Genomic DNA, 22,324 nt, shown 5'->3' with positions numbered 1-22,324 from the left:
TAGTAATTTTGAGGTGTTTGTACAAATTTCCAATACTTTTACTTCTACGCCACTACATCTGGGATCCAAATATTGTACTTTTACTTTATAGGTTTTGATTATTATTACAAAACCGATCTACAGGCTCACTAATGCGACACATTGTGACAATACGTTTGTACTTTTATTTGTAACAGAGTAGGCCTATTTCTATAAAGCAGTAGGCCTATTGATACTTTTACTTAAGTGTTTGATAGATTTTATTTATTTATTATTAAAAATTGTATTAGACAAAAATATATAGAACAGTACAAGTACAGTCAAAAACGAAGTAAAACATGCTGCGTATTTCTGGTTGCATCTCTTTCTAGGGTTGCATGCGGTAAACTATAAGGGGTGGTGCTTGAACTTTGACCAAGGCTGGTGGATGTGATGTCAGACTAGGAAGTAAAGCACGGCTGGAGCTCCTCTGACGAGAAAGCAGAACAGCAGAGTGCAGGGTGGCTGCAATGGATTTTATCAACAGCAGCAGCTGTTAGCTACTTTGTGGCTCAGATCACAGCGCAGAGATGCAACTGAGTAGCCAATCCATGCTCTTCTGAGGGAATGAATGACTTACTATCAGTGAAAATGGCATCAAGGTATGTAGATGTTATGTGTGATGATGATGTTGCTGAGTGTGAGCTCACTTGCATAGTGGCAGCTAATGCGTTAGCTGCTCCTAGCTAGCAGTCCCATTCCTAACACTTAATAGTAATACTAAGCCTTCACGTAAAGTCCTGTATTAATGCATGGACGTGTTTAACAAGCATTTATAGCTGCTTCTAAGCGATGCAATTCTTATATCTACTTCACGTATACAGACTGTTACTGTATGTAAGATATCTACTGTGTATGACAAAGCTACGACCAGCTTAGGCTAAAGAGAAGCAGAGATTGCATGTTGTGTGAGTGCAACACAAACGTAGGCTAAAACCATTAGCTAGCAGCACAGTGGTTTTCAACCCTATTCATATCAAGGTCCATTATTGATTAGGCTTTTGAGCAACGGACCACCATTTGATGAGATGTATCCACCCAAGACTTGACTAGACTATTGTGGTGTTGTTGGATAAGATTTTGTCCACAATTCCATGCTGTATTGATGTGGTACCATAGGAGGGATACTCCTTGATCAAATTAACTCTTCTACAATAACATTGTCTAATTGTGTAGAATTATTGTAAATTAAGTAATGCAGATGTTTAAAAATAATTTAATGTACATTTATTGAGACCATAAAATGAACCCAAAGTTGACCAGCAAGGGGGGCCATTTCGTTTAATTTTACACTCTCAAAAGTCAAAGATCTTTCAATGTCAATTTGGTTACCAACTCAACATAATTTAGCTGGGGACCACCTGGAACCTCCTCAAGAACCACTGGTGGTCCCCGGACCACTGGTTGAGAACCACTGATGCTAGCAGCAATGCCCGTTCTGGCGTGAGTCATGTTGTGTTAACTGTACTGCTGGGAATGGTAACGATGCTCTCATCTCTTTTGTTGTACACGTTTAGATGACTCAGCAGTGGCTTGGACATTTGTGATGTGCTGAAAACACAAAAGGATGAAGCTTAGCTCGGCTGTCATCACTTTTGAAGTCTGCTACTGTATGCACATAAGACACAGTAACAAACATGCCATACCATAATGCATCGGCAGATGCTTTTTGTTTTTGTACAGAGCACTTGATTTGAAAATTAATATTTGTTTTCACATTGACATAGATTTGAATGGCTAGCAGTTAACAAACAGAGCTGACCATGTCACTGGTGGAACAGTCTCAAAAGTGGTTCCCGACCCATGTCCAAGCCACTGTTCTTCAAGCAACTGGTTTACAGCCCAAGGGCAAAAATGGCACCAACGACGCCTACACCATCATCCAACTCGGCAAAGAGAAGTACTCTACCTCTGTGGCGGAGAAGACCCTCAACCCCATCTGGAGAGAAGAAGCCTCCTTTGAACTACCTGGCCTCCTCCTGGAGGGCAACCCTGAAGTATATGAACTCTGCCTCATAGTGATGCACCGCTCCCTGGTTGGGATGGATAAGTTCTTGGGCCAGAGAACCATCAGCCTCAATGAAATCTTTGACAATAAGGAGCGGAGGAAAATTGAGTAAGTGTCCCTCACACAAGTTCTTCCACTCAATGGCTGCGTTTACATGTGCAGGTATATTCCACTTGTATTCAGAATGACTGCTCATTCAGAATGAAAATGCTCATATAAACAGTAAACACCTCAGAATGGAATAGAATATCCATTCCGAATGGATTTACATTCGGGTTTGGAGGGGTGGTGTATACCGTTTGAATCAGAATATACTTTTGTTCAGGTTCCATGTAAACGTTTGGGTATGAATCTCTATTTGGAATGAGCTCATTCTGAATGAATAAATGTGCATGTAAACACAGCCAGTGGCATGCATATGCTGTAACTGCCCCACCACTGCCCATCAAACCAGTATTGTACAGCAGTGGTTCCCAAACTTTTCAGGACCCGTCCCAAACTAGTGGAAATGGCAGATCTACAAGCCTCAACGCGTCGCTTCGTGCCGCGTTGCGAGCTTGTAGATTGGCTACTACTTAATCATTTAAAACACACACATATATATATATATATATACCGTATATATATATATATATATGCTTTTTTGTTTAATCTTATGAAATGTATATAATATTTTAAATGTAGTAAAAGATAATTGAATTTTTACTTGACCCATACAGTATACTAGTAGGCTAGTATCACTGTTGCTGGAAAGTGATTGGCATCTTTGTGAGGAGGCCCATGGCTTTCAGATGGGTTTGCAGTGCACATAAACAAAACCACAGCTTCACGCTGATAGATTGTATGTACAGAACTGTACACGAACGACACTGTACCCGACCCGTCCGGTAGTTGTACAGCATTGTCATTTGTCAGGTTACCTTGGTGCATAAATTAATTAATAATATCCTTCACATATCCTTGGTGCAGGAGTAGGTGAATGAAACAAATGGTAAGCTAATCAGCCCTGATTACAGTTAATCAGCTCTTGTACAAGAGCTGATTAACTATTCATAAAATGAATATGCTGGAATGGAATGCGTCTTTCAATAAAAATGTATTTGAATGCCACCGATGTGACCTGTCCCTGGAATATATTTATTTGATGTTTACGTATACTTGTTATTATACTGAATTACATAAGAACTTCAGGACTTGGTGTATTGTGGGACTTATGGATTGAAAGTACAGTTTAGTGCTGTAGAGCTGTAGTGACACAGATTTGTTACTGAAAGAGGAACAAATACTAGGAGGAAGTGACTAATATTTGCACAACTGTAAATCATTCTTGTGCAGTGTTATTGTGGGTTTAACTGCTCTGACTGGTACAGTACAATACACAAATATTTTAGAACCTGAGTTGTGGGTTAACCTAAACCACTTAAGCCCTATTTCAAGAATAGCCGATTTACAAGCTCACAAGACATTGTGATACCTTGAGCTTTTATTTATTATTTTAAATTCTATTTTTTTATTTATTGTTAGTATATGGCACGCCCAAAATAGGCATGAGAGGGTGAAAGCGTTTTAGACTGCTTGTGATTTGTCATAGTTAGCTTTCACACTGTGCCATTTTATCTTTAGTTCTCTACATTCTAATCTAATCTATGAGCTAGCCTGTCTTTAATGTTTACTCTTTGAATCACTTGCATTTTCTTATCACCTGCTGTTTGATTTGTTGATAAAACATTTTTGATGGCAGTGTCAGGCCTGCTGGGATTAAATGGGTGTAGCCTGGTTTGTTAACTGGTCTAGCAAGGACACCAGTGAGCTTTCTTTATGATTCTTCTGTTCAGCCCATACAATACATTCAGTCATATAGATAAAAGCAAAGTGGTTGCGTTGCATTGCTGAAGCTCATGTTAGTTACCACAAGTAATTGTCTCTGGTTGCCATGTCTTGCTGGTTTCTTCATTGGTTAATACTGAATCAAGAATAAGCTTAACTATCAATTGTGTAGTGTATTGTATTATGATTATGTGGGTTTTGGTTTGAGCTCTGGCATGGACAGACACTGTTAGCCTAACTGAATGTGGTGGAGCTGGCCAAACATGTCTTGTTAGTCATTCTTATTACGTTTAACCCACTTGGAAAATATTTTTAAAGATGTGAATGCACTAGAAAAACTACACCCGTCCATTATATCATACTAGTCTGGCCATTGTACAGAGGTTTGTGGGGGTGTGTGTTGGCTCTAAAAGCACAGGGTCAGTCACACCCATCCATATGCAGTTGCTTAACCGTACACTGAGCAACAGGAAAAGAATAGCGGAATTGGGTCTGGTGTTAATTAGCTCACGGCACTTTTCAGCATGCGAGGACATTAGCGCACTTCCTTTTTTACCCATCAGTTGGGAAGAATCACAATATGTCATAATCAGTGGGGATCGTTGTATTTGTTTTAGGTGCTTGAGTTGATGCACCTCCAGGCCCTGTACATTTTCAATACAGCACTGTAATGTAATGGATATGCCCTCGTAGCGTGTTGGCCTAATCCCGCACTGTAGAAACACTGACAATGAGGCTTAAATTCCAGATAGTATATCCGTGCACTACAGTGGTCCCGTGTTGCCCGTGGCCCGGCCGCAGTGTTTTTGAACTGACATATTGGGGAGGAAAGTCCGTCTCGATATCCGAGTCGGCAGCCCCTAATTATCGCACACCTGTGTTTGTTGATTGTGAGGAGGTTCCCAGCGGTCCGGGTAGAGTGGGAGTATTGTGGTTCCGAGCAGAGGGAGAGTTTATCTTGGCCTTGACATGCACGTGAAGCACAGCGGCGGCCCCACTGCTGTGGCGCGCTGGTTGCTGATCAGGCTCAGGATGGCGCTCAGCATGGGAATTAGAACCCCGCAAGGCCTTTCATCATGCCACGGCTCCGGGGCTGAAAGCGAGACAGCTCCGACAAAAACTGTACTGTAGGCTTGGGTCGGTAGCCTACTCATCGTTCACAGCTGTCACTTATCACTAGAAATATCTCAGGATAACATTAGCAGAAACATAATTAACCACACCAACCATGGTGTCTTTATTTCGGGCATTTTATTATAGGCCATTTTAAATAAAAAGAAAAAGGGAAAATGTACATAGAGACGTGTTGTGAGCTTGTAGATCAGCGATTTTTGTTAATTTAATATTTCCTAAATACTAGCATGGCCTGTGAAAAGGTCTTGCAATGTATGCATGCTTCTCATTAGCATGTATGAACTGCCGGTTTGTCCTATAACGTGGCTTCGAAATTTCCCAATCGCTTGTCGTTGCAGATCTGAACAAAGGCCAGATTTGTGCAAATGTCACCTTTTTATTTTGCTCACAGTGAAGGCATAAATCCCATTACTTCCAGTAGAAAAAGCACAGAGGTTAAGCAAATAGACGCCAGAAAGCAGCTTGAAATGGTGGCACCTTATTCTGCAGTAGGCCATTTCCTGTATTCAGTTTGGAAGGAATAGTGTTTATCCTTTTGAATAATAAATGGATTGTTACTTCATACTTTATACAGTATATATTTTTTAATGTGTCAAGAAGGGCTCAGATGATTTAGGCCTGTGTATTTGTGTGTAGCATTCGAAGAACACAGAATGAATCTTCTCCATAATATACATATACAAAAAGAAAAGAAACCACACTAAGTAGAAATGAAAACATGAAAAGGTGTGTCTGTTGGCCATTTCTTTGTTTCTTTAACATCGTTTTTATTTGGGCCTAAACAAAAAAATATTTTGTGATTTTAAGATAAGAAGTCTTGTACTTAATATAATTTTAGAATATAAAATCTAACTGTATCTGCCCCACCCCCACCCCACCCTCTACTTCCTTGTCAAGCTGGTACACCTTGGAGTCCAAGCCAGGGAAGAAGAGGAAAGAACGAGGCCGCATCCAGGTAGGGGTGGGCGATATGGTGATAATTATCGTTGAGACGATACAATGTCTCCACGATATGCCTTTTCAGAGATATCGTATATATCGTGATACAATTGAGGGAGCCTTGTAAAAAATCCTGTTCAATCGTTAATACAGAGATTCATTGCAGAATTAAATTTTAACCTGCATTTTGGTCTAAATCAGTAGTTCTCAAAAATGTAATGTCAAGGTCTCCACTTACGGGTCCATTTGGTTTCATTTGTGTACTGTCAGAGTTACATACTTGTAAAGTTCAATTTAGACCTCCCAAATGGACCCCAGAGAGTCTAGTTTTTGTCAAGTAACTTGAAAAATATCCATTAAAAACCTTGAAAAAAGAATTGTGATAAAATCGTGTATCGTGATACAGCTTGGGAAAGTATCGTGATATTGTATTTTTCCATATCGCCCACCCCTACATCCAGGTCAGCATCCAGTTCATGAGGAACAACATGACGGCCAGCATGTTTGACCTCTCCATGAAGGACAAGCCCCGCTCTCCTTTCTCCAAGCTCAAGGACAGGATGAAGGGTCGCAAGAGTGACAGCGGCTTCTCGGACACCTCCTCGGCCATCCTGCCCCGCTCCACTCTGCTCTCCGACTCGGAGCCTCACCACCACCACCACCACCCCGACGCCCAAGAGCCACACGTGCAGCCTGAGGCCAAGGCCAAGAGGCCGCTACTCGCCGGACATCAGAAGCTGTCCGCAGCTCACTCCATGTCAGATCTAATTGGAACCCACTTCCGCCCCAAACTGGACTCCATGAACTCCATTGAAGAGATTGGTGAGGATACGAGGATTTTTTTAAAATCCATTTAGGACTAAATTATTTAATGCATTAAAGTTGTACCATGTAACTTTTTTTATAAAACAAATCTTAAAATTGTCCTAACTGTTAAATCGCTAAAGTTTTAGAACACCCACTCCGTTATTTTCAGCTTCTGAAGCCTTCTCTTTATATGTTTTCTTCTTAGCAGTGACAGGGGCGGGATTTCGCGCCAAAATGACGTAATCTGCATCATCTGTATACGTTGTGTATACGTTGCCCAATCACATCGCCGATCATGCACACATGGTACACTACCGGCCAATCACAGCTTATCTGCTCTGGTCTCCAGGAAGCGCCTCCGCTTGGCTACTGTGTTTACCATGGTGAAGGATTTTAACCTCTTAATCCACAAATCCTGGCCAGAAAATTACGTTCTACCATGCGTTCTACCCCTCCACGGATTACTATCGGTCGCGGTGGTTTGCTGGCGCCGCTCCGGTGGTCCGCGGCGGTGGTCCGCGACGACTCCGGACGAAAAACGGACGAAAAAAGCAATACCGCTACTGACCACTAGTTGAGCAACTTACACAGTATAGCTTTAACTATTGGAAAATAGCAGATATACAAGCTCACAGCACGGCCAATGAGTGCCGCGCTGCGAGCTTGTAGATCTGCTATTTTTGAAAAATCTTTGAATATCTAATTTTAAAGTGGAACATTTGTAACTCAAATATTTGCTTCTGGGGGGTCCCTGATACAAAATATTTTGAGACGGGGGTCGGCGGCCAAATACATATAATTGAAAGCGTGAAAGCGTTTGAGAACCACTGACGTAGAATCATGTGTTTTTCAAAAAAACCTTAGAAGGATTTTGAAGACAAAATCTGGTCAAAATTCGAATGATTTTTCAAAAATGGCGGATCTACGAGCTTGCAGCGTAGCACTCGGTGCCGCGCTGAGAATCCCGAGAAAAAGCCGTTAGTCCAGGCTGCCCCAAAGTGCCCCAAAGATGGCGATTCCAGTTTGGGACCGGAAATGGAACCGGATCTGCATTTTTATTTTGGGCCGGAACAACCCATTTCTCTGTGACCACTTCCTGCCTGCGTTTACTTCCTATGTAGTCTCGTGTAGCCAGACAACTATTCCACAATCTCTGAATGCTATATAGAGTCTGTAACTACACCTCCTTAACGGCGAGTAATGGAAGCTAGCATTTCTGTTCAAGAAAATATATTTTAAAATGTCATTTCTGCTAAGCAGCAAGCTAAATATGCTTAGATGATTTTTATTTATATTAGGATAAATGTGCATGATATGATACGGTAACGAAAGTGAGGAGCAGGCTTCACTTCCACTTTAACCGGGTACTCATCATTCTTCTTACGTTATTCCAGACAGTAAGAATGGAGCATTTGCAAATTGCGGAGTCAACAGTCTGGCCACGCGAGACTACTTCCTATGTAAACAACACTGCTCCTAGCTCAGTAATCGCTAAGGGACCACGGTGTGCACGTGGATCGTGCACGCCCATGTTAATCGCGGCAGGCAACCCAGAAAGACTATTTTTAATGACATCAGTCAATGATTTAAGACCAGAACCCATTTGATATCACCCCAAAATATGTGGATTTGGTCACATCCATAAAGTACAGTAATGTGTGTAGACATAAAAATGTACTGTCCTGTGATCCAAGTGCCTTTCCCTTTGTCACCACCTACAGTTCCCATGAAGCACCACATGTGTCCATCACATTACTTCCACTGGGAGCAATGCAGAGTTAATCTTGGGATTTTAAATCATTGATTTTGGACCACTTAACCACTTCAACCCAAGGACCCCTATTCTGAGAGCCAAAAATAGCCGATCTACAAGCTCACAACTTACTGCGATGTGTTGCGAGTTTGTACTGTAGATCAGCAATTTTTGGGTGAAAGAGATTTGGTGTAGAGGGAAGAAATAGCAGAAATACAGAGCTGACCCCTAGTTAGACATAGATAGATAGAAGGTATATGTTGATAAAAATAACGCACAAATGTTTTGGAAACGCGAGAAGGAAATTGTATTGAAACATTAAACATAAATCTCCTTTTTCTTTGAGTTGTTTCAAATGGAAAAAAAACATTTCCTTTTCTCAAATAGGTAAAGATTCAGCCGGCCACACACGCTCCCAGAGTGAGGTGCCCGCCTTCCAGGATGGCGAGGGGCACGGAGACCCTTTCACCGACATCAGTGACACGCTGCCGCAGAAGTACGCCACGCTCCCGCGCAACCGCAACCCGTTCGAGGGGGAGTCGGGGCAGCTGTGGGACCGCAAGGAGAAGAAGGAGAAGGTCAGCCTTCTGGAGCGCGTGACGGGTAAGAAGGACGGCCGCAAGATGGCCGGCAACGGGGCGCGTTCGGGCAGCTCGGGAGACCTGCGTTCACCCAACCCCTTCAGCAGCGAAGGAGACACCAACCCCTTCACCACCAGCTACAAAACCAGGTAGAACTCATGTCATGTCTATGTCGTTTAGAGCGCTGGTCACCAAACGCTGGGTCGGGACCCATTTTTTGTGTCGCAGACCCGATTTTTATGGGTCCCTTTGTTTTTTGTTTTCTACATTTAGTTTTTTAATTATAATTATTCATTCACTATTTTTTTTCTTCCATTAATTAAAAGCAACATTCAATGATTTTTCAGTAATTTCATGAAGAAATCAAAGAAAAATCTAAGAAATTCCATAAATTAGAAAACAAATATTTAAGAAGTTGTGCGAAGCAACGTGTTGTGAGCTTATAGATCTGCTGATCTGCTCGTAGATCTGCTGTTTTCACTAGTCACTAGTTTGGGTCCCGGGCAAACGTTTTAATTTCTCGAGCTAAAAAAAAAGAAAGTCTCAAGCTAAAATGTTTGTGAACCACTGGTTTAGAGCTGTGAGTTACCACTTTCAACCTGGTTTCATTGTGGGCATGTCATTATAGGTGAAGATTTTCACTCCATTTCATAATAGTGAAAAATCTACAAGCTCACAATGTATCATGCTCACCTAACGTGTAGTTATTGAATATTTACTGTAGGTTGGTGATTTTTGCCATGCAACACTACCAGCATTATGACAAAGTATAAAATATTTAAATTCAGTATTCATTCTGACCCAAACCTATTGTCAAACATCATGATAGACTGTGTCATCTCTATACTCATAGACCTTCTATAGTATCTTTATTTAGTTTAAGTGTCTTAAATACTACTGCTCTGGTACAATACCCAAATATTTGTAGCTTATGTGCCGTATTGCTGTTAGGAACACTTCGACTAAGCCATCCGTATCCATGTCCCCCATTCCACATAGATGTACACCAGTTGGTGAGCACTGTGGCTAAGTTCTGGTTTATCAGAATTGAAGGTGTCATTAGTGGTTCTTTAGAGAGCCCTGGCCCGATAACGGAGCCCTCAGAGCTACAGTAATGAGATCTTCCGGAGAGATAGACTACACAATTAACCACTTATCTTTCTGAAGGCACTAGTCTATCATTCTTACTGCTGCCTCTGGCAGACAGGAGCTTAGTGGTCATCTTATGTTCAGACAGAAGAGGTGGGGGGGAGCTAAGCTATAATATTTGTTGATACAATATACTTGCTTGTGCTAATAACACTTCGATGTGCCTATTGCCTCTGTCATGCAGTTTTGTGGTCATTTACGAGTGTCAACAGGTTTGACCTATGATATTTGTTGATAAGCCTGATGCATTACCAAGAAAAACATTCAAGTTGGGTTTCATCAACGTAATGTATGTGCTCACGTGTATCAGATCCTGTTATAATGAATGATGCTCGTATACACACACACACACACACACACACACACACACACACACACACACACACACACACACACACACACACACACACACACACACACTCAGGGATAGCAAAATGCTTACTATCTATTATATGTGACAATCACTTATTGTACCTTTTAATTATTTTGCAGTGATAAAAAGCCGCCCTCGGGTAAACAAGGCCGTAAAACCAGAGAGGACTACAGCAAGAAAAAGGTAAAAAAATAAATAAACATGGCTCCTGTTGGAGCCTAAATATTATTTCTCTTTATTGTATTTGTTATGTAAATCACGGTGTGTAGTTGTAGGTTCTCTTATATCCACTACAGCAGGGGTTCCCAACCCTTCTGTTACCACGGACCGGCTGACGGTTCATAAAATGTTGGGACGGCACGGTTCCGTGGGGGGCGGGGTGGTAGCAGTGCATCAAGTTGACTGCCAGTCAATAACTGGCTGCTATTTATATATTATTATATCATTAATGTTATATCAGGTTATAGACTCATGTTGCCTGCACATTTGTACAATCCATGAGCTTTCGTCCGCTTCCTTGCGTGCCGGTGGTACATGTCCCACGGACCGGCACCAGTCCACGTACCGGTGGTTGGGAACCTCCTCACTACAGTGTGGAATGGTATGATCAGCGGCAGGTATGCAGGTGGGAAAGCCACACGGTTTTCAAAGGAGTATGTGTCCATGCCGTGCTATGTTGTCATTTCAGACCGTTGTGAGTAATTTATTGTTTTATCTTTTGGATTTGAATGGAAAGAAATCTATGCCAGATACCAACCAAAGGTGTGAATAATAAATGGATTGAAAAATCAAAATATTTAAGAGCCCTGGACATTGATTTTTATTGTGCACATGTAAGTTGACCCATTTGCCACTACGTGAATATTGGTGAAGTCACTACAGCTCTTACTATAGAAACAAAATACACTTTTTTTTGTATGATATTGTTATACAATGTAATTTTTTCCAATTACACTTTAATTAGGACTGAAAAAAGAAATACTTAAAAGTGTACAGTTTCTGCACAGGGAATTGTGCAGTTTTAATTGAGAAACATTTGACATTACAGCTAGTGATGTTGATCTCTGAGGGGCCTTTGAAATTTTCAGAGGTGCCATTAAACTAATTAGCAGCTGAAAACATCGGCCATCATCTCCAATCTGATCATAATTTGAGGCAGTGTGAAATTATGGTGCCAAAGGTCAAACATAACAGATGTATATGTGACAGTGATTCAGTAATTGGAGTTTTTGATTTTATTTTTTTGTACCCCCTCTCCCCTTCAACTTCTATTCAGTTTATTGTCATATAAGTTTACAACAGTTGGAAAGGAGTGGGTGAAACTCTTGTGCAGGCTTCCAATTAATTTCAGTTAATGACATACTATTTTAACTTGTTTTTGCCATTTATATATGAAGCATTTAGGGCTACATTTTATGTATGGAAGGTGCAATACAAATAAAGATATTAAATCACTAACATTTTCAAGAGTGTCAAGATATAGCAGACTATTACTGTGCAAAATTGGTATTTGCATGGTAGGAGTTTGAACAGTTACTTAAGTGATGTCATGAGAAGGAGAATGCTGATAATGGCTTTCCTCACCTTGCTCTGTGGGTGTTGAGGGCTGTCTGTAGTCACACGTGGCCCCTGCGTCTGCAACAGCGCCTAGCAGAAATGGCAGTTCCCATTTCCTCTGCTTCCAGGCCCTAATTAACCACACAGGGGGAGGGGAGGACAGTGAGAGATTTCAAAGGACGGAGCTTTTAGATTCTCAAAGCTGAGCTCATTAGAAACGGTAATGAGACAACTGGAGAATGCCAAGTGTGTGCCTTATCTTCTCCTCACTACTGATCGCACAAAAATGCTCATCATTACTTTGCCAGTTCATGGTCATTTCCAGGCCTGTCACCAGCCACTACAGGTCTTGATTACGATGTTATTTTGTGTGTGTGTGCGCGCGCGCACGCACGCACGCTAAAGCGTTTGTGTGAAACCAACATCCACTTCCTTATGGCTGTCAGCACTCAAGGAATGATTTATGCTTGGTTGCTCACCAGTGTTGCTGAAAATGGCTGGTCTACTGGCTTATGAGTCGAGCTTGTAGATCAACTATATTTGGTATGTAAATCACCCTCAAATAGGCTATGATTATCTCATAACTTCACTTTGTACTGTTTGCGAAGAACCACTTAGACGACTGGTTCCCAAACCTTTTAGCCTGTGACCCAAAAGAGAAATTAGACATTCGCCCGGGAGCCAAACTAGTGAAAATGGCAGATTTACAAGCTCACTACTTCTTTAAACATTGGTTTCTAATTTATGGAATTTCTTAAGATTTTTCTTCTATTTAGCTTATTCATGAAATTACTTTACTTTTTTAATTCATGAAAAATGCTGCTTTTTTTGGAAATGTTTTGTGAAAATCTTTTGAAATAATTTAAAACAAAATGTGGAAAACCACAAATAAGGGACCCATAAACATTTTATTCCTAAAAAGCCACATGCAAGTACATTAGATTAATTATTTGCCTACAGAGGAAAATCCATAATTTTCATCATTTCATCAGTAGAAACTAACGTGCAGCATGTGCAGTAAAATCTATCTACAGTATCCCATCTAAATGTTAATATCAAAGTTTCAAAGTACACAACCTAATTTAAACACTCAAATGTTATTGTCCGTGTGGACTAAATGTCTTCCTGAAGACACCACTTTGAGGAAAATATAAACTACTGTATTAACTCTCACCGCAAATCGGTGCGAAGCAGTTTAGGGTTCAAGTGATATAGGTGAGATTATGTACATAATAAATCAACTGTGGCTTTCGGTGAAATGTGTCCTTAACAGAGCTGATAAGATACCCGTTTGTCAGTTCCACTCTTTGTTTTTCTCCAGTCTTTACACATCACTAGTGGCTTGACGAGAGCCTGGGAGTGGAAGCGATAAGCTTGGTATTTTAAACAGGGTGCTCTCTATCCGTTAGGGGAGGATGGACAGTACTGCAGTGATAGTGTGGTCCCTCATTAAAAACCGTTGCAGACCTTCTTGTGCCCCTGCACATAATGTACCATAACACCCTGGCCCTGCAGCACTGTGCAGCAGTGTCCCCAAAACCAAACCTAAGGTTGACATTGCATTTCCCTAGGGAACCCTGTTTATTGTTGTAAATAATCAGAGGTGCTAATACTGTATACCGGCAACCCCTGTCTACTTCCTGACCAACTCCCTTTGTTGGAATAGATTATACCTCGACAGACCTGTTTAATTTCAAGCATAGCCAATTTGAAATGGAAGTAGGCCTTAAATCTTCATTTGATAAAACATTTTTCAAGTGGAACCATTTGTACACTTAGAGTTAAAGACAACATAATGGTCCATTTGATTCTTAATTATCAATCATTTAGCTGCAGACACCCTGGAACCCCAAGGTCCCTGGATGTCATAGTAAGATATTGTCAACAAAGAAACAGGAGAACAATCTTTTCAAAGGGACAACTTTTCATAGCGTTGAAGTCATTTAGAGCAGTTATTTGCCATGATTTATTATTTGACACCAACAAATAATAACATCTGTCATTCATTTTTGTGACCCTATCCCTCTTATCGCAAGCTCTCAATCAGCCTTGATTAGCAACAGGGGAACATAAGATAAACACATGACATATTACAGTATGTCACATTATGGCAACACATCTAATTAGTCCATTTTAGTCTGTTGTATTGTGGAGATCTTAAACGAAACCTTTCCTCTTCACTTAGTGTATTTATCCATTGCTGACATTAATGAGATGTGCTCAAAACGGTTTATTATTTTTAAATTATATTATTTTATTTTTGTTCCAGGAGACGCCCCAGGAAAGCATTGCTGCATATAGCAGCCTAACTTTCGAGGAGGTTGTGCAGGAGCTGATCAAGCAGAAGGAGGTGGTGAAAAGGAAAGATGCCCACATCAGAGAGCTGGAGGACTACATCGATAACCTGCTGGTGCGTGTCATGGAGGAGACGCCGAGCATTCTACGGACACCCTATGAGCCAAAAAGAAAGGCGGGTAAAATTTCTAAAAAGTAGTGTTCAAAAGAAAGAAGGAACAAAAGTGTTAAAACTAAAAGAAATTAAGGTTTAGCAGTAGAGGTAAAATAATAATAGAATAATGCCAAATGTTTGATTCTTTTCTCTTTTTTTCCTTCAACAATTTTATTCAACGATATAGTTTTTATATCTAGATTTTGTACATTTTGGTTACTTTATTATATTGTGTGCAGTCAACACAGACTTCAGCCCAGGAGTAGATTATGTTGTTCCACTTGTTCATTATTAAGCAAGCCGTGTCTTCATCATTATTAAATTAGGTGTGTACCATGGGACCTTTTAAAAACAAAAGGAAGATGTTCACTAGTCAGGAAGGTGATTAGCTTGTTAGTTCTGCACACAGTTGGCATTGGAGTTGGTAGCTACACTTACTTTTCGAATCATGGAAAACCGTACCGTATCTTGTTCGTTCAATAGCATCTTAAAAATCTTTTTAATGTCTCTATTATTTGCAACATATTCTTACAGTAGGTACTAAAATGAGGAGACTTCACCTGCTTCTCATGGGTTTCAAATGTAGTCCTACATGGCCATGTTGAGGACCAACACAGGTGTTTCAGTTTGTCTGATTGCCATAGAACTAATGTTCTACACCAATCAGAACACCCGTGTTGGTCCTCAACATGGTACGACTACAAACCCATGAATAGTTTACTGTTTTTTATTTTTTAGATTATAGGCATAATGTGTTTGTTAAATCACATGCACCAATTGAAATATGGCTGCCATCTTGTATTCAAAGCAGAAAGCTCTTAAAGTGTGAATGTAGCCAAAGTCATGTTTACCAGATGCTGTAGTAGCAGTTGTCTGCTCTTTGCTGAAAGATGTCAGTGGTCAAGTGGTTGATACGATGGAGCTGTAATTGCTGTGTTTACCCTTGGATACAAGTCCTGAAATTGCTACCCAAACTTGCAGTACACACTTGGCTAGTCGGTAATCAACAAGTTTAAATCTCAAATGCTATGTATCCATTGAGGGGGGGGGGGGACGCCACCATTGCTCAGTATTCAAAAAATAACATTTGAATATTTTGTAATCTTGTGACCCATTTTGAAAACGATTTTACAATGAAACTCTTAGAGTACTGCTACAGTAGAAGAATGAATGAATGGTCCGTCTCTGTGATTGAAACAACATGGTGGTCCAGCTTTTCTACCCAGTGATGTTTTACAGAACAAAGTTTTGACAAAAAGAAAAAGAATATCACGTCTTAGCACTTGTCAAATTGTCAGCTTTATTAATCTTTCTTTTCTTGTGATGACTATCATTTATGGTTCCAAGACCAAGGGTCTTTTCGTCAGTACGCTTGTCATAGTTTTACATAGAATAAGTGCAATAATCATGATTTAGTGCAATAATCATGATTTAAGCAAGTTGATTGCTATTCTGCTGTTGGTGAAAATTGTTTACATTTTTAATAATTTTCTCAAGTTGAGCGCATCTTCCATATTAGTAATCTGATTCCATTAGAATGTGATTTGTTACATAGTTTGGATTAGTTTATTACAGAGATTTGCTATTGCAGATCTGCAAACATATCCTTACTGAAGATTGTATTACGGTACTAAGCTGCATTATGTAAATATCTGCTTGACAAACTATTTATAAATGATACACTGCCCATTTATGGATCAATATTATTTTTGACTTAATGTATTGTATGACAATGAGCCCCCTTGCCCCTGCGTTGCTGAGAAAACCGTGTTTTCTGTATTGATTAAAAGGTTGGTATTATGGCAACGCTGAATTTATCAAGATTAGCTAAGAAATCAATTACTCTATGAAGGACTTTATGTCACATTGTTTGTTGCAATTGAATGAAAATGTTATTTTCTACTGTGCCTTGGAAGTGATATTTCCATTTGGTAGAACATACGTACACTGTCTTGTGTCTTCCCCATATGAGCCATTTATAAGTGTAAGGCAAGATCTATAAAAAGTGTATTCTGCTTCACTATATGAAATAATTGCCTGCATGCAATTTTTGATAACTTGGTTATTGGTGGAAAAAAGGTTCAACGGAAGTGAGAACTATGGATTTCCAAGCGCAAGTCTTTGGTTAAGTGTTGGCAAACATGTTAAAGCTACCATCCGTAAGTTTTCTGTTCGTTGTCTCCCTCTTCCTTTGGAAAGACGTAATTGCAGGGTGCATCTAGTTTCCAATCTGATTCAATTAACTTAATTGACATTGTCAACCAGTTGGGCGTCCTGGCTTACACCAGGGTGTAAATGTGTTAACGGAAGATCAGGGAGACCACCTCCAACTACTGCAGATGTACTAGTTATACCAGTGGTTCCCCAGCCTTTTAGCTGGAGACCCAAAGGAGAATTAGACATTTGCCCATGACCCAAACTTAGGGTGACCATATTCTGAAAATCCAAAAAGAGGACACTCTACCCGGCATATATATATATATATATATATATATATATATATATATATATATATATATATATATATATATATATATATATATATATATATATATATTTTTTTTTTTTTTTTTCCCCCAAAAAAATAATTTCTATTATTAGTTTACAGCTATATTATGCCCTATACCACTAATAGCCCATTATTAGTTATGTATCCATTTTTGAGGGGGTACCAATTGGACCCTTTACAAATCTATTAGGCTAGAGAGATCCACTGATAAAGTATGCCTTTTGACTCCTGTATGAACGTTCAGCTTTGTAACTAAATAAAAGAGAGGTAGCCCATTATTCAAACCGCCATATCTTCTGCTTTACAAGGTTGTACTGTCAATGTAGTTAGCAGAAGAGCTCTCACCTCGCACAGACTGTCTTGTAGGCTACTTTGCAGTGTTGAAATGGGCTTGAAGTAGAAGAACTTTTATGTGTAAATGCCTAAATGGACACAGAAGAGTACCAGCTTTGCTGACAGAACGCTCTGCTTCTCAATGTTAGTCACTGGCACTTAACAGCATTAATTGCGTTTGCAGACTGCAGTTAGTTCGGCTTGAGCAGCGCGAGCTCTCACTGCTCTGCCTCTGATCTGACTGAAAGCGAGACAGGCTGAGGGAGGGAGGGATCACAGCGCAGGCAGAGAGTAGTATGAATAATACACGTTCCGGGGTTAGAGGGGTGAAACCCGCCTCTCACAGTGTGTTTCCAAACAAACCATTGAACGTGCATTGTAAATGCCTGTGCTTTAACTGTGATATGCGCGAAACCCCGGACATTTGAAGGAATTTATAAAACCCCCCCGGACAGGCCGGACAGCCCCCTAAAAGAGGACATGTCCGGGCAAAAGAGGACGTATGGTCACCCTACCCAAACTAGTGAAATGTACATAATAATAAACACATTTTCAACACTGAAAATAGCAGATCTCAGGGGTTAAAGCAAAAAAATAAAAATAAAAAAAAATCCAAGACTGAAAATTATTTTCAGACCATGTCTGAAGACTGAAATCAGTCCCCAGGACTGAGAACTTTAATTCCTGAGATCTACAAGTTCACAACTCAACTTATAGATCTGCTATTTTCACTAGTTTGGGTCACGGGCAAACCACTGGTATAACTAGTACATCTGTAGTTGGAGGTGGACTCCCTGCCCCTCCGTTAACACATTTACACCCTGGTGTAAGCCAGGACGCCCAACTGGTTGACAATGTCAATAAAGTTAATTGAATCAGATTGGAAACTAGATGCACCATCTGTATGCAGACATTGCTGCCTTTTTGGTAGGAAAATAAAATGCATTTTTTACTCGAATCGTGGCCCATAAAAATTGGTCCGTGACCTACAATGTGTGGTCCGTGACCCACAATGTGTGGATACATTGTGTTATACTACCTTACAGATTGGTCAACCAATTACCATTTACAAGTCCCATCTATATCTATTTTATGCTATTTAATGCATAATGACATAAAACGTTAATGTCCTGTCAATGTGAAATATCACTTCTATGCAGCTGGCATAATTCTTTTGAGTTATGCAACCGATGGATGTTATTCAACACTACCATAAACTGTTAACAGAGTATTTGACTGCCTGCTCAGTCTTGGCTTGTATCACAAGCTAACCATCCTCATTTCAGTGTTTTGCAACACCTTTTCTTTGCTGTCATCTGAGCTTATTTTTACTTTTAAGGCCATGTTGTCTACGGTCCAAGACAATGTTGAACATGGAACACTACTGAAGGTTACTATCACAATCATTGTGTATACATAATTGTTGAAAGGCTAATTGAGGGTCATTTAGAAGTAGTTTTCTTTTTTTCTCCAGCTTTTACTAATGCTACATAATATGTTCAACAGTGATCAACTAATCGATTTAAAGGTTTACATTTGTACTTATGTTTATTCCTGTTGGCTGTTAAACAGTGTGTTAAGAAACATGCTTTGTATTTACAGTAGGATATACTGTACTTCATGCAAACTTGTTGAAGTTGCATGTATATATCAAACATCTCAGTCAGATGATACACATCTCAGCTATAGTGTGTTTTTGGGTGTCATTTACAAACCTATAAAAGAAACTTGTCTTTGCTTCCACACTTGGTTACATTTGACCTTTACACTGTATGATGCCAAACCATTAACGATGCAAAGTACAAGTTGCTGTATCCTTTGGTATTTTTTTCTTTTCTTTTTCTTTCTTTTTTTTTTTTCATTAGCAGTACCAGCTAGTTTCTTTTATACAATATATTATTCTGCTGCTGAGACTAGGTTGTTTTCTTATGAAAGGTACCTGATCTACTTTTGGACTTTGTATTTATATTTCAGAGCCAAAATCTCCCACAGCTGAATGTATTTTGGTTGGCTTTGAAATGTACCATTCTTAAAAATATAAACTGGCCTACGCTAATGAGGATGTTGAACCTTGTGGGCCTTTCAAGTGTTTGGTCTATCCAAAGAAACTATTTCATTTGGGGTGACCGTTTTACAGTCGTATATATCACTAGAGATACAGGTGACTTAGTTATGGAAAGCCAATAGGGTCATAATTTGTTTCCTCTTCCCTGCCGTATCATCTTTTCTAAATTAGCGCTTTAGGGAGAAGTAAAAGCAGGAGGGGGGAAAAAAAAAGATACAGCATGGAAAAGGAGACAAAGTAATGACCATACCTGGAATGCTACTGTACTGTATGTACTGTACTTAAACTTTTAATTAATTAGCTTAATATGTAACTGTATGCTTTTAAATGTATGTACAGGGCCAAAGGTTTGTTTATTCTTATTTTTGTATGTTTTGTGTACATTAATGACATTTTAGAGATACTATAACGTGTCTTGGTCGAGGGGTCAAATTGATTTAGAAAACCTTCACAAAGCCTTCCCACTTTTGGTTATCCTTTTTTGGTTATCCTCTAAACCTCATTACATACTTTGCCACTTACTTTAACAAGCCTGTACCTGTAGCTAGCCAAACTGCCCATGGGTATGTGCCAAGCTCTGAAAATCTCTAATGCAGGCCTACATGCAGTACAGTGAGTTTGGAAAGTCCCTTCACCACCCTTGACATTTTGTTTTGCTGGGCAACAAGATGATTTCAAACATATTGTTCTTTTTTTAAGATGTTAAATGGAAAGGAAAAAAAATACCATACGTTTAGAAGAAACTAGAAAGTAAATCTCAAATAAAGAATTCTCAACAATTAATAGTAGATAATAGTAGTATTCTATGGTTTTATCTGTTACTTGGACTTTTCTTCTTGTAGTGGTTGTTTATATTTTCCCTGTTACTGTCCCCAACTATTTTATTCTGAAATAAAAGCTGAGAATAGATCCCTGTAAGAGTTAAGTGTGTTGAGCGGATTCCGAAAAGAAATGTGCCATTCTGATCAAATATATCAGACTCACTTTTTATTTATTTTCAGATTAGCCCGTCTCTGCCATGAATTATTTGAGAGGAAAATATTTTTGTCTGTTAAACATACAATGCTGATAATCCAAGCATTTAACCTTTTGACAGACTATATGCTGAAGTAGGGCCTTGCAATCCTTGGGCAGTCATTTATTTATTTATTCTCAGTTGTATGATGGTGTCCAATGTCAAAAATGGCAACGTGTTGTAAACTTGTTGATCGGCCATTTACGGTGTGTGACTCCGTCGTACGACAAAGTACAAATCAGTACTTCTGCTGTGCTGATGTGAATTTTGCCATAGGGGAACCTAACAGGTTGCCACACACTAAAGCTGAAACACCGCAAACTGCCCAGACGTTGCTTATTATGGAACACTGAGTTTTGGAGGAAATGATAACGGTACAAAAATGTCAACACTAAGTAAGGTGAAACTAGATGAGATGTTATATACGTATGGCACGTTACACACTACCCGTGAAAGGCCTTGACATAGTTGCACTTTGCTCTCTGCTAATTGTACTAAACGCCCATGTTTTGTTTTGTTTCTCCAAATCACAGGCTTTGTACAATATCAGGAAAGATTGTTCTACACTGTAAGTAAATGTTTATGGTGCAAGTGGATTCCCCTACACAATTTCTGCATGTGAATCATTTCTTGTAAAACAGTAATATGCAATTTTATAAATAAAATTAAGAGTGCATTTTCTTGATGTGGGGATGGGAATCCAAATGATTGTCTAGATCAGCATTATGTTAAACCAATTGATGATAATGTATTTAATTCAAACTCAGAATGGTACAGAGTACTGTGCATTTTTGTTTTGTCTCATAAGTAACAAGTGTACCTTCCGAAGAAAAGGAAGCAAATGGCTAATTTGTTTTCCACACTGGGCTACTGTAATGGGCAAGTGAAGAATGAATGGTTTTGTTGTGACATATGGCTGAACTTCTGGAAAATGTGTGCGATCCATATAACGTATGATTGTGGAAACAGATTAAGGTTGGTCAGTGTTGACTACTACTGTATATGTAAATTTGAATCGTAAACATGACTTCATTTACATTTAGTGGTGTATATCATAGCTTTTTTTTTTCTCCACACGTCAATATTGTTCCCCATCTGGAGCAGTACAGTCTTTGATTCATTATGAATATGAAATGCCAATGATCCACTATATGCCATTTGAAAGGCACAAGCAAGATTGTATTGTTCTTTTCAATAAACTCACCATTTAAACAGTTTAATCCTGATGTGTCTTGTTTTCATTCGTTTAGCACCATTATGTACATAAACAGTACATTGGCCACTGTTGGAGGCAAAAAGATATTAAACGCTAATTCTTAGTCATGATCATTTTACCACCCACCCTTACATTGGTTAATGTTTCACAGGAAGCATGCATCTGATGCCATCTGCCACTAAATTGAATGCTAAGCGCTGAATGTGTGTCTCATTCTTTTGTACAAGCTAAGGTAACCCTTGTTTCTGCAGAGACTGATCTAAGCAGCAGTTAAACCATGATTAGGGTTGCTAATTGTGTTGATTTGTGTCCAGCTTTTGTTCGCTTACAGCGCTGAGCAGCTCCTCCTGTTCTTGAGAAATTCCCATGCCTTCTCTGGATGAGAGACAAGTGGCATCATTTGACAACCCGAGGAGCAACATTGCTTGTTAAAACTCCCCTCTAATTTGCTTATGTGTAGCAGGAGTATGTGTGAGACCGTTTGGGACAAGAAACACTGTTGTTTACTGGCTGGTGCCTTTGTGGGTGGGTTTCATTCTCTGACACCTCTCCAGTCTCCACATAGCAGGTTAAAACATGACCTCTCCTCTC

General features: G+C 39.6%; 1 protein-coding gene across 3 annotated transcripts; it reads left to right on the top strand.

Moving 5' to 3' along the window:
- Window positions 1-480: 480 nt before the first annotated feature.
- rab11fip2 (RAB11 family interacting protein 2 (class I)) lies at window positions 481-21,721 on the top strand. 3 transcript variants are annotated; one of them, XM_080740189.1, is made up of 9 exons: window positions 481-620; window positions 1,536-1,628; window positions 1,746-2,134; window positions 5,885-5,942; window positions 6,388-6,748; window positions 8,874-9,216; window positions 10,709-10,772; window positions 14,416-14,616; window positions 21,051-21,721. In XM_080740189.1, the coding sequence occupies exons 3-9, from the start codon at window positions 1,782-1,784 to the stop codon at window positions 21,087-21,089; spliced, it is 1,419 nt and encodes a 472-aa protein (XP_080596315.1). In that variant the 5' UTR covers window positions 481-620; window positions 1,536-1,628; window positions 1,746-1,781; the 3' UTR covers window positions 21,090-21,721. The 3 variants fall into 3 exon arrangements, with proteins under 3 accessions (XP_080596315.1, XP_080596314.1, XP_080596316.1); XM_080740188.1 differs by having other exon boundaries at window positions 1,536-2,134; XM_080740190.1 differs by lacking the exon at window positions 21,051-21,721 and having other exon boundaries at window positions 1,536-2,134; window positions 14,416-17,006.
- Window positions 21,722-22,324: the final 603 nt, after the last annotated feature.

The sequence above is a fragment of the Nannobrachium achirus genome (genome assembly GCF_963921795.1).
Source record: "Nannobrachium achirus genome assembly, chromosome: 13".
In the NCBI taxonomy this organism is placed as follows: domain Eukaryota; kingdom Metazoa; phylum Chordata; class Actinopteri; order Myctophiformes; family Myctophidae; genus Nannobrachium; species Nannobrachium achirus.
This window is presented reverse-complemented; position numbering and strand designations above follow the sequence as displayed.